Genomic DNA, 14437 nt, shown 5'->3' on the forward strand with positions numbered 1-14437 from the left:
ATACACCAAGTAAGAATCATACAGTCATATACTTAAATTCAAACGAATTTTTCCCACAAAAATAATAATAACTCGCGATCTCTTAAATAAAGTATAGAAAAACCACCACAAGAATTAATTTTGAGCAAACCTAAAACAATAAAAGATGCCAAATTCAACAAAGGAGATTCCAAATTCATGATTCACGGTTTCACGCAATGGAAAAATAATGTAAATTGGCTGGTTCTGAGAGAAGGTAAAGGGCATGATTTAAAAAACCACAGAATTCTTTAATTTAAAAATATACCCTACAATACTTCTGCACAGAATATTTCAAACAGAAGGATAAAAATTGGAACATAATATTTACGGATTACTCGCCACTAGCGAGAGAAGGTTGTTACTGGAAAACTGCAGTTCCTAGTTTGAAAAAAGTAGGCCAATGTGCAGCGGATTTATTAAGACTAATATTCAAAGAAAGACCGGAAATAAAACTCGATCGGTTCCATTTCATCGGGTTCAGTTTAGGAGCTCAAATTTGTGCTCAAATTTCCAACAACTTTAGACCTGACAAGATGGAGATTTCTCGTATAACAGGTAAGTTAGAACTTGGAAGTTTACATATTACATATGTATCTAGAACCTAGATAGAGAGGAAATTTCTAATCAACCTGCAACGGTCTTTGCAGGTTGTGATCCTGCTCTACCAGGATTCTCTCTACCAGTCAGAGACTCAGACAGCTTACTCAATAGCCAACATGCAGACTTTGTAGACGTTATTCACACGAATAAAGGAGGTTGTGGAGTGTTATACTCGTCCGCACATTACGATATCTACGCTGAAAATGGCTTCTGCCAACCGGGATGTGACTGTCATGGTAAAATCTTGTTGCCAGATTCATTTATTCGGTTTTTATTTTTCATCTCAATCTGCGAATACATATTTTTTTTACACAGGATTAATCATCCCCTGAATTAATTTTTCTAGATCCTTCCTGCTCTCATTCTAGAGCTTTGAGAATTTTTGCCGAATCAGTCAATTCACCTACGAAATTTTTGGCCAAGAAATGTAATTCAAAAGTTTCGCTTATTTCTATCGGCAGGTGCACCGGTTCTCATAAACCTACTTTGGAAGTTGGGGAGCACTGTCCACGGCCTAAATGCAGAGAGTAAGAAAGAAAACATAACACTAAAACTTATATGAAATTTTCTAAAGTTGAAAGCAGCACTATACATACAATTTATTTGAACAGAGAAGAAGGATTGTACCATTTTGATACAAATGATAAGCCACCTTACGCCAAAGGACCAGCGGAATAATGACAATTTTGGGTAGATAAGTATTTTAATCAATCTTCACAAAAGCCGATTTTTTCAGTTATAATCAACTTTTAAATACAAATTTACAAAATATTCAACTAATTTTTTTATCAATACCTACTTTTATTATCTATAGTAAGAAAAAATTCAAGTTTTTTTTTATCTCACAACTAGTAACAGAAAATTCGAAAGAATAAAATTAGGTATTCTGCATGAATTTTAATTTCAGACTGATACAAAATTTTTCCCATAGGCCTACTAGATTTTGTAATTCGGCAAAAATTTGGATTTAAAAAAAAGCTCCTGACACGCTTCTTTGAGTAACATTTTCACTTATTCTGAACGCTCTAGAAACTATAATAAAGCGTAATTTTTGACCATCAGCTTGAAAATAAAAATAGCTGATGAAAACTTCACAACTGAGTCGAAGCTTATCCTACAGAAAGGAAAAGAGTCTATGGCCAATAAGGATAGAAACAATCAAATATTATTTCAACAAACAGAATAATCTTTACATTTTTGGCTTCATTCGGTCGAATTTTTTTTCACAAAAATAATTTGAGTCATTAGTTTTTTTGACTGAAAGTTTAGAATAATTGTGAACTTTTGAGCTTTCACAGTGATGTGAAAAATATTGCCATAATCAAATTCTGTGGCCCAAAAAACATACATTTTGATATATTACAAGGCCATATTTGGTGAATTTCTCGACACCCCCCTTATGCCCTACGCCCCAAAAATGAAAATTTTGAAAAAATTTGGCGCCTAAAAATCATCTTACCCTCAGAGCATTTCGTTACACTGCTTGAAAATCATTTTTAAACCAATTTTATAGCTTTTTATGCGAATTTAGCCCAAAAAGATGAAATTTGCGAAAGACCCCCCCCCCCTTTGAACCAGTCTGGCGGGGCTTTGGCAGCACTCTAGGGTCAGCAGACCTATATATTCGGATTCAGCGCGAAAAATGCGATAATTTGTCACCAATTTGAGCCATCAGTTTTCTCGGCCAAAAGTTCAGAAAAATTGTGAACTTTTGAGCTTTCGCTGAGCTTTAAAGCAGCAGCTGCGGATTGGCAGAGCGAGTGCTTTTAAAATAGGGGTATGTATACCAACTTTTGAGACCAGTCCCAGCTTTTAGTTATTTCGGGGCAATTTGGACTATAAGAAATTGTATCCGATTCTGAAATTTCTACAGAAAATATTTTCTTTAGCAAAAGAATTAACAATACAGTGAACGAAAAAGAAATTTATAGAGGATGCGATAGAAATTTTATCATTGAATGTGTTTATGAATCAGATTACTTGCGTTATTCTATTCAACAAAACATTGAATGAAAATTTTTAGCCTATGTGAATCTGACATTGATCAAGGGCATAGAGACAGTTAAATTTCTATTAAAAACGACAAAATATAATTCGTAGTTTTTTTTACAACTGAATGTCTTTCAAACCGTGTACACTGTACTCATTTCTATTTCAAGTACCTAGTACCTACCTAATGTACTTACGTACTAACGGTATGGAGCCTGCTCGACAAACTCTTCAGCACACTGATACTCGAGTTTATCTTGTTAAATTTCATAACAATAACAAGCAAAATGTCATGTTTTACGTAATAACACAAGGGCAAAACATAACACTTTCAAGGGTCATCAATACGCAAAGAACATGTAAATAAAATACAGCTGCTTGCAAAAATTGTTTTAATCAGATCTAACACCACGAGTTTTTGATACTACGACATAATATGTACATATGTGAGATTGTGAATGCATGTTACAAAATGTTTGCTTACATTAGTATCGTATCATTCGTAGCGATTATGGTGAGTTTGATTCAGACGAAAAAATTCGTTTTTTTTAACATTTAGCTAATCTTCATTCTCTATCTCACGAGCTCATCAATAGGTTGGCCAAGCAAATGGTGAGAGAAAATGTGAAGATCCGCCGATTGGCTGCCCCCGAGATAAAATAAAATATTATTTATATACCTCGTACGTATTCGATTGAATTGTGCATAATACATAGGTATGTAGGTAGGTATGTAGGTAGGTATGTACTAAACACGTGTTGAAATTCAAATTTCCTCAAATATTTGTGAATTTTTATACATTTAGAGTTGACCAACCACCACACGAGTTAGCTGTAGTTGAACCTGACACCATAAAATATGCTCCTATCATCCCTAACGCCGATTTTAAATTTGTTTTGCACGGATTCATGCAATGGAAAAATTGCCCCATGTGGTTAGAACTTCGCGAAGGTGAAATTTTTCAAAGAAGTGATCTTTATTATACATCAGGCAGGCACTTTAAATGATTCATACAAGAGTACCTATACTTAATAATCCAATATTTTCAATCCAAACACAGAATATTTCAAACAAAAACCATGGAATATAATTTTCATCGACTATTCTCCTTTGGCCAGAGATGGATGTTATATAGACAGTACTTTCCCAAGCATACCAACCGTTGGAGAATGCGCAGCTAATATGATTAAATTTCTACTCAAAACTAGACCGGAAATTAGAATAGAGCAATTTCACCTAATCGGGTTCAGTATGGGAGCTCAATTGGCAGCACAAGTAGCAATGTATTTGAAACCTCTACGATTACAACGAATAACTGGTAAATGAAAATAGTGAAGAACTTGAAACTTCTTCCTGAAGTTGGAAAAATTCAGAGGTTAAATTTAGCGAATCTTAGGATTAGATCCAGCTTTCCCTTTCTTCACTCCGGGTTTCGTGAAAAAAGAAAACACGCTTAATAAAAACCACGCCAGATTTGTCGACGTCATTCATTCCAATATGGGAATATTCGGGGTATACTATTCCGATGCCACTTACGATATTTACCTCAACAATGGAGCATTTCAACCAGGATGTGATCCGTGTAATATATTCAGAAAAAATTCAAAATTTATATTTAAAATTTTTTTCAATTTTTCAAGAGTATTTGTTTTGTTTTGTTTTGTTCTAGTGGACCCGGCATGTTCTCATACGAGGGCTCCTCTAGTTTTCAACGAATCGATCAATTCGCCAAAACAATTCATTGCTGATAAATGTGACTCGAAAACAGCTTGGTTGACAATACGAAAATGCACAGGAGATCATGCAGAATACATCGGAGTCGGCGAACACAGCAAACCTCCTCGTTCAAGCGCGTGAGCAATTTTAACTCCTATATTGCAACGAATTTGAAATCAATAAAAACCCTTCTGATTTGTTCTTTTTTTTTCACCAGGGGTAATGGAATTTATAAGATGAAAACAAACGAAAAGAGGCCATATTATAAACAGTCGTGGTGATTAAAATGGTAAATCTACTTATTGACTTGAAAAGGAAAAAAAAAAAAAGAAATAGATACAACAGAGTAAAAAACTTGATTGCACAATTTTATGAATTTTTAGAATAAAAATCTGATACTTGCATACTCGTAACATTCATTTGAAAACAGTGGGTCATTCCATTTCTTTAAGTTAAACACAGGAAACGTTTTCAGGAGATGTCCTGGCGAGGATTCTTAACTTCATAGGTATACAATGTTAAGGTTTTACCTTAATTTGATTTTTATCAATTTACTCCACATCAATAAGCTACCCACTTATTTCACAAAAAACAAATTTACATACAAAAATATTTGATTTCATCATTCAATAATTATATAAAAATTGGAAATTATATTTTTTTGAACTTTTTTTGGGCGAAAAATGTAGAATTGTTACCTCATTTTATTTGCTCCGGTCCACTCATCGCGAACAAATTTTTCAAAAAAACAAAGCTTTAAATCATATACTATGAAGTAATGCGAATGGTTTCAGGTGGCAATCACATTCGCAGCTGAGTTCATAAGTAAATAATACCTACCATACGAAATTCGAATTCGAAAAAACATGTGGTGTCATCCACCAGAATTTTCAGCAGACTGTAAAATATCACTATAGGTACCTACCTATATCTAATGTTGAATATTATTTTTCAAAATGCTCCATATTACAAACATAATTTGTTTAGTTTTGCTGGTAAGTGCGAATTAAAATGTTTATAAGTTATTCATTTTCCAATAAAACAATTAACTGCTGATGAGTAGGTGTTATCATTGATTAAACATTTATAAAATGAATTTATTTCTAATGGAATAAATCTTTTTTTTTTCAGATTGAAACACATTGTAAGTTGAAATAATTCATAATTTTATTCAACATTTTAAAACATTACTACATAATTTTTGGTAACTTGAATTTCACTCTCCAATATTGTGCACGAATGATTCATACTTGATAATTTTTTTCTGTTGTTGGAAATTAAGCATCTTTAGCAGATTGTCCAAAACCTATTGACACTTGCGAAAGAGGCAAAATATCATTTTACTTATACACAGGGTAAGTAATGCATGATAAAGGTAAATACTAGAATTTCAAAATCACAAACGATTAATATTCAGAAAAAGCTCAGTATACAAGAGATTATATCGGAGATGGACTGAAGAAAAAATATTCATGGGCAAAAAAAATGAAAAACATCCTCGATTTTCCAACTAAAAATTCAATTTTTCAAATACAAAATTATTTTCAATCATTTCTTCTAATTGAAACAAAATGACTTCAAATTTTTTGAACTCGTATATAATCATTTTCAACTTCTCCCTCCTTTACAAAAAATATATCGAATTAGTTTTCAAGATTTCCAAAAAATGAAACCAAAATGTCTTCAACTCGAAAGTGAATTTTTTCAACATTGAAGAGGGGTAGACAAGATGGTTTTTTTTTGCCTCCCCATTCGGTCTAAGCCCTAATTTTTAAAGCACACTACTTGAAGCTTTCCACTTTTCTCAAAATTATAGATTATTAAAACCGTACGAAGAATTAATTTTGAGTGATCCTACCTCTATTCAAAAAGCTGGTTTTCTCAATGGAACAGACGTTAAATTCATAATTCACGGATATACTGGTACCAAAGATACACCAGACGTGTTAGTGAAACTACGTAATGGTATACAACTCCAACTGTTACAAATTTTACGCGAAATTAAATGTTCTGATAATCAAGAATGTGTTTTTTTACGAACAGAATACTTCATAAAAGGCCCTACAAACATAGTCGTAGTTGACTGGGGACCATTGGCTATTGATGGGTGTTATTTTGACACTGCTTTCGGAAGCGTACCGACAGTTGGAAGATGCTGTGCGGAAATGCTGACTGCTATATTGGCGAACAGACCCGAGATAAAACTAGAAAAAATCCACGTCATAGGATTCAGTATGGGAGCACAAGTTTGTGCCAGATTTGCCAACAGTTTCAAGCCGAAAATTATACCGAGAGTTGCAGGTAATGAAATTTGAATGGATTCAACCACAAACAATTTTTTTTTGTGCTAAACTGACAATCCTTCAAGTTTTTTGATTAATTACAGGTTTAGATCCCGCATTCCCAAAATTTTTCCCTCCTTTTTTAGACGGAGATAATATACTGCATAAAGATCACGGTGCATTTGTAGACGTAATTCATACAAATATTGGAAGATATGGAGTGTTGTATTCTGACGCACATTACGATATTTATGCCAATAAAGCGGTCAATCAACCTGGTTGTAATGAAGGTAGGTGTATAAGATTAGGTATTCAGTTTTTCAACATGAATTGAAATTCTGATTTTGTTGAGATATGTAATTTACTTGCAAATAGACACCTCGTGTAATCATCGTCGAGCTGTAGTAATCTACACGGAATCTATCAATGGGAAAACTAAATTCATTGCAAGGAAATGCAAGCATAATAAACCATTAATAACGGTCGGTTATTGCGACGGTGATAAACCACAACGTTTAGAAGTAGGAGAGTATTGTCCACCTCCCAAACACAAAGAGTAAGCTGAAATTTATCTTTTAGGTGAAATTATCTCAATTCAAGTTTATTCACTTCTTTTTTTTTTTATTCCAGTGATGAAGGAACTTATCAATTTGATACAAACGATAAACCACCATTTGCGAAGGGTCCCATTTAAATGATTATTGATTACCTGTGTTTCAAATTTATGTAAATTTTTATGCACTTTCACTCAAGTATATTAAACACTGTACCTGCTAAAAATGAATGTGATTTTTATGTCGACAAATTTTTTCTCGGTAACTTCATCTCCCGGCCCCGATGATTGTTTGGATGCTAAAACGAAATAGTTTTTTATAAAAGAAAACATGGGTTGAAAGTAACATTATTTTCCTTTGGAAAAAATACAACAAACGCTTCAAAATATGAGTACACAATCCTTTGAAAACAGGGCCGAGAGTCTTAGGTGAGACATTGAGACTCAATCAGAAAACTAGAATCACATTCATGTTTAGCATCCAAGTGTTCAGACTGCGTTTTTTTCCCCCCTGGAAACAGCATGTTGTGAAAATTGAACAACTAACATTTTCAGTTTCCCCAAATTGATTTTTCTGGAGAATTTTAAAAGCCCAAAAATTGTGAATTTCTTAAATTTTATGCATTTTTTTTTTTTTAATTTACTTTTTTAGTAAAAATAATGAAAATCACTTCTGAAGCAATAGAATCAACTTCTCCAAACCGAATTCCATCATTTTCAGTCAATCTGAGACCCCCAGGGTGATTTTGGATTTTTCTAGTATTTTTGAATTTCTTCGTAAAAGGAATAAAAATTAATTTGACAGCTAAAATTCAAAAATTACGTTGGAGACTCTATGGTTGGAAGTACAGAATTCAGTTTAAAACAAATTTTTAAAGTTGAAGTCGATTGGTGGATCTGGATACTGTAAAAAAAAATGGACCGAACTGAGAGACAACAGTTCGGAAATTGAATATGTTTGGTTGAGATAAGCAGCTCTGAATAGTAAAAAAACCCATTCGGAAGATCGAAATTGATTTTGCAATATTGACTCCCCGGCTCGAGTTCAGAAAAATGCAGCTTATTGTTTACCTAACATAACATACAAATGTAAATCAGCTGTTTAATTCGTATTCTATGATTACAAAATTATTAATTTTAAAGGAAAAAACAAATATTTTGAGAACTCCTGCATCTGTCAAAAATGAACTTTGAACTTTTCTAATGGCTTAGAAGCAATCATTTGCAAGTACTCAAGATGTCAAAAGACCACCTAAACTGAAAAAAAATCAAAAAAATTGAAAATTTTTTAAATATTGGAAACTTTGAGCTCGAGCCAGGGGATCAAACGTTGACTGAATTTTTTACTGGGGTCCATCAAAATTCGAAAAAAAAATTAAAAAACCATGTCCCCAAACTTACCTACATAGAATGGCTCGAAAATTAATTCTGAGAGGTGGTCAAGTAGAAAATAACTTTTCAGCTGAGCCTTCTCTTAAAAACGACAAACTATTAGTTCCTTCATCTACTTAGTATCTTCCTACGTAGATCATGTATGTTTTTGAAAATTTTCTGAAAATTAAAAATGAAAATAGACGAACGCTTTGAGGCATAATTGTTCACCTGTTCTGCCAGACAAATGGTTATTTCCCTTCACTTCTTCTAAAAAAGTGTTTCCATATTCAATTCGGTATTAAATTTCACTCGCCTACTACGACAAAATTGCCACCGAAATACAATACTCCTGCACCAGTCAAAATTGAAACAGCACATCGTAAATCAACATTCAAAATTTTGAGATGGTACGTGTGCTAGTTGATTTTGAAAAACAATTTCGTTAATACGTAATTTATCGAGAAGGAATAAATCATAATAATGAATAATGGCAAATAGCAGACAAAAAATGTAACCTTCAGCACTGTATTTTCTAGCCAACAAGAATTCAAAATTTGTGTGATGCGACCAGCGACTTATTCGAGAGCATTATAGGTACATAGGTACTTATACCTAGATAGGTACTTGCATACGTATGTTATGTTACCTAGTGCACCTTAATGATGAAAAACGTGGTTTTAATTCTAACAATCTGTTGTTTCCCGGTAAGTAAATAATTATTTTAATCTCAAGATCGTCATTCCCGCAAAGAACCGGCTTCTAATAACTTTTATTTTCTCAAATAATATAAAATAACTCGAATATAATTTAAATTCACGAATCATCCAAGATCTGAATATCTAATTAGGGAAAAAATACAACAACCTTGCAATTCGACACTTATCTTATTGCAATACCAGAGTCACAAACAATAACCTTTTCACGTACCGCTACCAAGTCCAACAACGCAGTTGCATTTTAATTTTCACCGCACCAATCTACCTAATATCTACGTAAACTCTTCAGATGACTATTATTTCACACAATCAGCATCCTTTTGTTCGGTGGAAGCTCAATGCATAATTAATACGAGTATTTTAAAACAATCGTATAGGTAATAAAAATATTTACCATATTTCACATAATTTTCGTAACTCTCAAGCCCAGGTGAATTTCTTTAAGCCATTCTCTTTTTTATTAAGATGATATTATGTATTTTTGGTACGTGCGGTACGTACAGCTATTTCCTTATGATATTCGCACTTGGTATCAATGAACAAGTTATCTCAGCGAGTAAACTAGAAATTAACGAGTCGACTCGACTCGACATCAGATGTGGAATACAAATAACTGGTTCTGGATTAAGGAAAAAAATTGCATCGTAGCAAAAAAGTTGATTTTTTGAGTACCTACCTATCGTTTCAATTAAATCTTTCGGCGTGAATGAAAACGTTGTGCGTAAACGATATTTTTACTCGGCGTGGATTTTTTCGTCAAATTGATGATATTTCAACTTATTTTTATCATCGCGTCGGCAACGGTGAGTTTTTTTTTTGCATCTGTTCGCTAATTGTTTAAGTGAATAAATCGTTGATAAATTATGTAGCCTAGCTGAGTACTTATGTAGTAGATAAAAAGTATAAATATTCGATTGTTGTTTACCGTTATTCTGGTCTTTGGTGTCGGAGTGCAATTACAAAAAAATAGTTGAGACTTGAGAAATAATAAAATAAGTAGGTAATGGATTTTTTCAAGTTGTTCGAGATGCTGCTATTTTGATTTTTTTTTCAAATTAAAAAAAACTAAGCGAACGTATTCCTTTGTTTGAATACGTAGGTATATTCCTTTGTTATTCAAAATTAATGTCCCTATTGTTTATTTTAATTTTTGACTTTTATATTCAATGAAAAATTTCTTTGAGAGAGCTGCAAAAAAGAATTTCAATTTTTTGGAGACCCCTTACGAAATGAAGGGTTTGAGATTCAACGAAATGTCATTCTCACACGTGTTGGTCTTGATAAAATTCACTAAAAAAAAAAATCAAATCTCCAAGGTCTTGTTTTTTTTTTACGTAAATAAGTAATGAATGCTGAAAAATAATTTTATTTCATTATTGAGAACTGAGAAGTAGGTAGGGTAATTAAAACCCTTATTTCACACCGATAAAATTTTCAGATTAAAAATGTAGCCGGATGTGAAGGAGTACCAGATCATTGTCCGAAAGATAGAGTTAATTTTCGTTTATACACAAACCACTACCAGTGAGTATATTATTACATTCTTTTCGATAATCACCTATTTGAAGAATTTTTTTCGCACCAGTATTAATGAATCTCATGCTATCGATATTTCCGATCGTTGGAATTAAACGCATTTTCATGTAAATCCTAATTATTTCCATCAGTATACCCTAGACCTTGAAAATATACTCAAACTTATTATTACTCCAAAGTTGAAACAACAAGATGATGAATTCTTTTCATGTACAGATCAAACCAGTCATATCATCCATTTGATTTAGAGGATAAAAATACAATATCGAAAGCCACTTTCGACCCAAATGCGCCGGTAAAATTCATTTTACATGGATACACAGGAGGTGCTGGAAATGAGCTCATGCAAAAGCTCATACATGGTAATAATAATTTCTCATTGTGCTTCGTGTAAATTAAAATTAGCTTCGATGTTTGTCTAACGGTATTAAAACTTCGTCAGAATATCTCGAATCACCCACACCGATAAACGTAGTGATGGTAAACTACGATAAAATCGCTAGAGAAGGCTGTTACCCTAGATTATTTTGGAATGCTGGAGCCTTGGGAAAATGTGGAGCAGAAATGATTCTTCAAATTATCAAAAATAAAGGCGTTAGCATTGAGAAATTTCACATTATCGGATTCAGCATCGGTGCCCATATAGCGGCTGAAATTTCTAATCATTTGAGAACAAAGTTTTTACGACTTGAAAGGATAACTGGTGAGATGAACTAGATATTTGTTACCTATTTGTTAGAATTAGGTATACAAAGCTCGTATTCAATTTTTTCCAAAAAAAAAAACAACTTGGGTAACCAAAAGTGTTACAAGACGTGAGCAAAATATTGTAATGTGCAAAAGTAATTACAAAATAAGCTAAAACTTACCTACAATCATTTAAAAATGTAAAAAAATGACATTTTGGAAATTACAACAGAAAAAATTATAGGTCAAATTTTTTGCGTAAAAGAGAGAATTTTGGCAATTTTTGGCAAAAAAGCGAGACTTTTGGGCAATTTTTGGGAAATTGGGAAAAAGGGAGGCATTTTTAGTAATTTTCGGTAGAAAACGAAATGTTGACCATTTTAGCCAAGGCAGGACTTCTTAAAAAGAAAGTGCAACCTGTAACCAGTTTGAAAAGAATAAAAAAGTGAATACCTAGAAATACTTACAAGGGAACCTCTTGAGGTGTCACACTCGATCAAATTTGAACAGGACCGCGATTTTTAGAAAAAGCATAGTCTAAAACCCCCAAAACCACATTTTCAGCTGCCCAAGTTCATTTTTCGATTTTTGGCGAATTTTTAAAAATTCAAAATTGACTGTTTTTGGCGATTTATGCTTTTTTAAAAAAAAGTACGTACTTGATCAATAAAAATGGTCAAAATAAGGCCCAAAACTAATATTAATTACCGAAATCCAAATTTCACCATTTCCAGCCATTCTGGAGCCTCCAGCGCGATTTTTCAATTTCTCCAGAATTTTGAATTTGCTCCAGAAGGCGTGAATATGAAGTTGGGCGGCTAAAAATCGAGTTGTAATATTATACTCGACCTGTTTTACGAGTTTATCTACATTTGAGCAGATTTTGGGAGTGACACCTCAAGAGTGGTTTTTTGACCAGCTTTTTTCAAAATTAAAAAATCCAAAAAATCAAAAGATAACCGTTTGTGAGGAAATTTTTGAAATTCACGCGAATCATATTTCTTCAAGAACTAATCCCCGGAGCGCAAATTCTACCATTTCAAGCCGTTTTGGAGTGAGAGTGACACCTCAAAAAACCACTCTTGAGGTGTCACTCTCAAAATCGCTCAAATGTAGATAAACTCGTTAAACAGGTCGAGTATAATACACAACTCGATTTTTGGCTGCCCAACTGCATATTCACGCCTTCTGGAGCAAATTCAAAATTCTGTAGAAATTGAAAAATCGCGCTGGAGGCTCCAGAATGGCTGGAAATGGTGAAATTTGGATTTCGGTAATTAATATTAGTTTTGGGCCTTATTTTGACCATTTTTATTGATCAAGTACGTACTTTTTTTTAAAAAAGCATAAATCGCCAAAAACAGTCAATTTTGAATTTTTAAAAATTCGCCAAAAATCGAAAAATGAACTTGAGCAGCTGAAAATTTGGTTTTGGGGTTTTAGACTATGCTCTTTCCAAAAATCGCGGCCCCGTTTAAATCGGAGTGTGATACCTCAAAAGGTTCCCTTGTTAGACTTACTTTTGTAAATTACCCATTCACTTGTTGACATTATCAATATTTTTTCATGTTTTTCTTCAAGATTTAGTGGGGCCAAGGTTTGAAAAAACTAAATTTTTAAATAGGTACTTGAAAAAAAAACTTAAGTAACCTAAATTAATTAGCAAGGAACCGAGTAGGTACCATACGAGCTCTGCAATTATTACCTATTGACGACACTTGTTTGAAAAAAGATTTCTTATTTTACAGGTTTAGATCCAGCATTTATGTTCTTTTTTCCCCTTGTAATTAGTAGTAAACACAAGCTCAATAAGCAACATGCCAAGTTTGTGGATGTGATCCATACGAATATATTCTGGTATGGAATTCCTTATTCCATGGCTCATTATGATTTTTATGCCAATGGAGGAAGAATACAGCCTGACTGTGAGAAAGAGAGAGGTAGGTTAAACCAATTTTACGTACAGGGTGCCCAGAAATATCGTGAACCCCTAACAAAGTCTTTTTCTTTCATTAAAAATATAGGTTGGCAACATGAAATAGATGCATATAGTTGGTAGAATGTTACCATCTCAGCCCAACAACCAATCATGTGCTATCATTATTATCATTCACTGTGACCAACCGAAATATTTGGCAGAAAACTTTGTTAGGGGTTCACGATATTTCTGGGCACCCTGTATATGTATTAAGATTACACAGCGCGCTCAGAAATATCGAGCTACCCCGAACCAAACAATTTTTCTGTTATAATAATGTAAGTTGGTCACCGTGAATATCAAAACTAGTGACTTGTGATTGGTCATATGTGTCCATTCCATGTTGCCAACATACAATTTTAACAAGAAACCTGCTGAAAGGGGTTCAATATTCTTGAGCACACCGTTCCCATTTCATGGACCCATCCTTCTGTCAGAAACCTTTATCAAATTATTTCAACTTGAACAGATACATATCGATGTTATCATAAAATGGCTGTCGAATACTTCATCAATACAATTAATAACAAAGCAGAATACAAAGCAACGAAAATAGCATGTCCTTTATGGCGGTGGTTTCTGGGATATTGTCCAAAAAACAGTCCAATTCATGCGAACGTTGGAGAGCACGCATTTAGACCAACCAATCTGTAAGTATGATCCTTAAATATTGATCCTTATTCCTTCGAATATTTTAGATTTGGAATAATAATAAGGTTAGTACCTATGAGTAATTCCTCCATTAATTTTCAAAAATATGACTCGTTGTTTCAGGGAAGAGGGTGCTTATTACTTTGATACTCGCCGTGATATTAAAAGCTCATATCAAGAGAATAAACAATAGATAATTTAATCATACTAGTCATGTGACAAAAAAAAATAAATACATATCAACCTTTTGTGCTATTAGTTTGGTATTCAGTCACCCAGCATTTTCCATCACGATCGAATTGATTGCTTCTAAAAAATAAAACTACGAGTATTC

The 14437-nt window shown here is 33.2% G+C and overlaps 4 protein-coding genes across 4 annotated transcripts; all 4 read left to right on the top strand.

Moving 5' to 3' along the window:
- Positions 1-554: 554 nt before the first annotated feature.
- On the top strand, positions 555-1299 carry LOC135834064 (lipoprotein lipase-like). Its single transcript, XM_065347902.1, has 4 exons — positions 555-576; positions 669-857; positions 968-1148; positions 1233-1299. Exons 1-4 carry the CDS (start codon positions 555-557, stop codon positions 1297-1299), a joined length of 459 nt encoding a protein of 152 aa, XP_065203974.1.
- A 1783-nt stretch (positions 1300-3082) lies between these two features.
- Positions 3083-4607, top strand: LOC135834065 (endothelial lipase-like). The gene is made up of 5 exons (XM_065347903.1): positions 3083-3124; positions 3351-3604; positions 3657-3928; positions 4007-4463; positions 4544-4607. The coding sequence occupies exons 1-5, from the start codon at positions 3083-3085 to the stop codon at positions 4605-4607; spliced, it is 1089 nt and encodes a 362-aa protein (XP_065203975.1).
- A 952-nt stretch (positions 4608-5559) lies between these two features.
- LOC135833695 (lipase member H-A-like) lies at positions 5560-7886 on the top strand. The gene is made up of 6 exons (XM_065347455.1): positions 5560-5681; positions 6143-6291; positions 6370-6627; positions 6713-6898; positions 6984-7164; positions 7239-7886. Exons 3-6 carry the CDS (start codon positions 6492-6494, stop codon positions 7300-7302), a joined length of 567 nt encoding a protein of 188 aa, XP_065203527.1. The 5' UTR covers positions 5560-5681; positions 6143-6291; positions 6370-6491; the 3' UTR covers positions 7303-7886.
- A 1785-nt stretch (positions 7887-9671) lies between these two features.
- LOC135835503 (pancreatic lipase-related protein 2-like) lies at positions 9672-14351 on the top strand. The gene is made up of 7 exons (XM_065349772.1): positions 9672-10054; positions 10690-10775; positions 11004-11149; positions 11230-11490; positions 13223-13414; positions 13922-14102; positions 14227-14351. The coding sequence occupies exons 1-7, from the start codon at positions 10016-10018 to the stop codon at positions 14294-14296; spliced, it is 975 nt and encodes a 324-aa protein (XP_065205844.1). The 5' UTR covers positions 9672-10015; the 3' UTR covers positions 14297-14351.
- The last annotated feature ends 86 nt before the right edge of the window (positions 14352-14437 follow it).

This window comes from Planococcus citri, chromosome 2 (assembly GCF_950023065.1).
Source record: "Planococcus citri chromosome 2, ihPlaCitr1.1, whole genome shotgun sequence".
NCBI lineage: Eukaryota > Metazoa > Arthropoda > Insecta > Hemiptera > Pseudococcidae > Planococcus > Planococcus citri.

Bases quoted from the DNA above. Each gene is read 5' to 3' on its own strand.
- LOC135833695 (XM_065347455.1), top strand. From the start codon at position 6,492: ATGCTGACTGCTATATTGGCGAACAGACCCGAGATAAAACTAGAAAAA. The intron at 6,899-6,983 runs GTAGGTGTATAA...ACTTGCAAATAG, and splicing joins TCAACCTGGTTGTAATGAAG to ACACCTCGTGTAATCATCGT. The intron at 7,165-7,238 runs GTAAGCTGAAAT...TTTTTATTCCAG, and splicing joins CCACCTCCCAAACACAAAGA to TGATGAAGGAACTTATCAAT.
- LOC135834064 (XM_065347902.1), top strand. From the start codon at position 555: ATGGAGATTTCTCGTATAACAG. The intron at 577-668 runs GTAAGTTAGAAC...CGGTCTTTGCAG, and splicing joins GGAGATTTCTCGTATAACAG to GTTGTGATCCTGCTCTACCA. The intron at 858-967 runs GTAAAATCTTGT...TAATTTTTCTAG, and splicing joins ACCGGGATGTGACTGTCATG to ATCCTTCCTGCTCTCATTCT.
- LOC135835503 (XM_065349772.1), top strand. From the start codon at position 10,016: ATGATATTTCAACTTATTTTTATCATCGCGTCGGCAACG. The intron at 10,055-10,689 runs GTGAGTTTTTTT...TAAAATTTTCAG, and splicing joins TTATCATCGCGTCGGCAACG to ATTAAAAATGTAGCCGGATG. The intron at 10,776-11,003 runs GTGAGTATATTA...TTTCATGTACAG, and splicing joins TTATACACAAACCACTACCA to ATCAAACCAGTCATATCATC.
- LOC135834065 (XM_065347903.1), top strand. From the start codon at position 3,083: ATGTTTGCTTACATTAGTATCGTATCATTCGTAGCGATTATG. The intron at 3,605-3,656 runs GCACTTTAAATG...ATCCAATATTTT, and splicing joins CTTTATTATACATCAGGCAG to CAATCCAAACACAGAATATT. The intron at 4,464-4,543 runs GTGAGCAATTTT...TTTTTTCACCAG, and splicing joins AAACCTCCTCGTTCAAGCGC to GGGTAATGGAATTTATAAGA.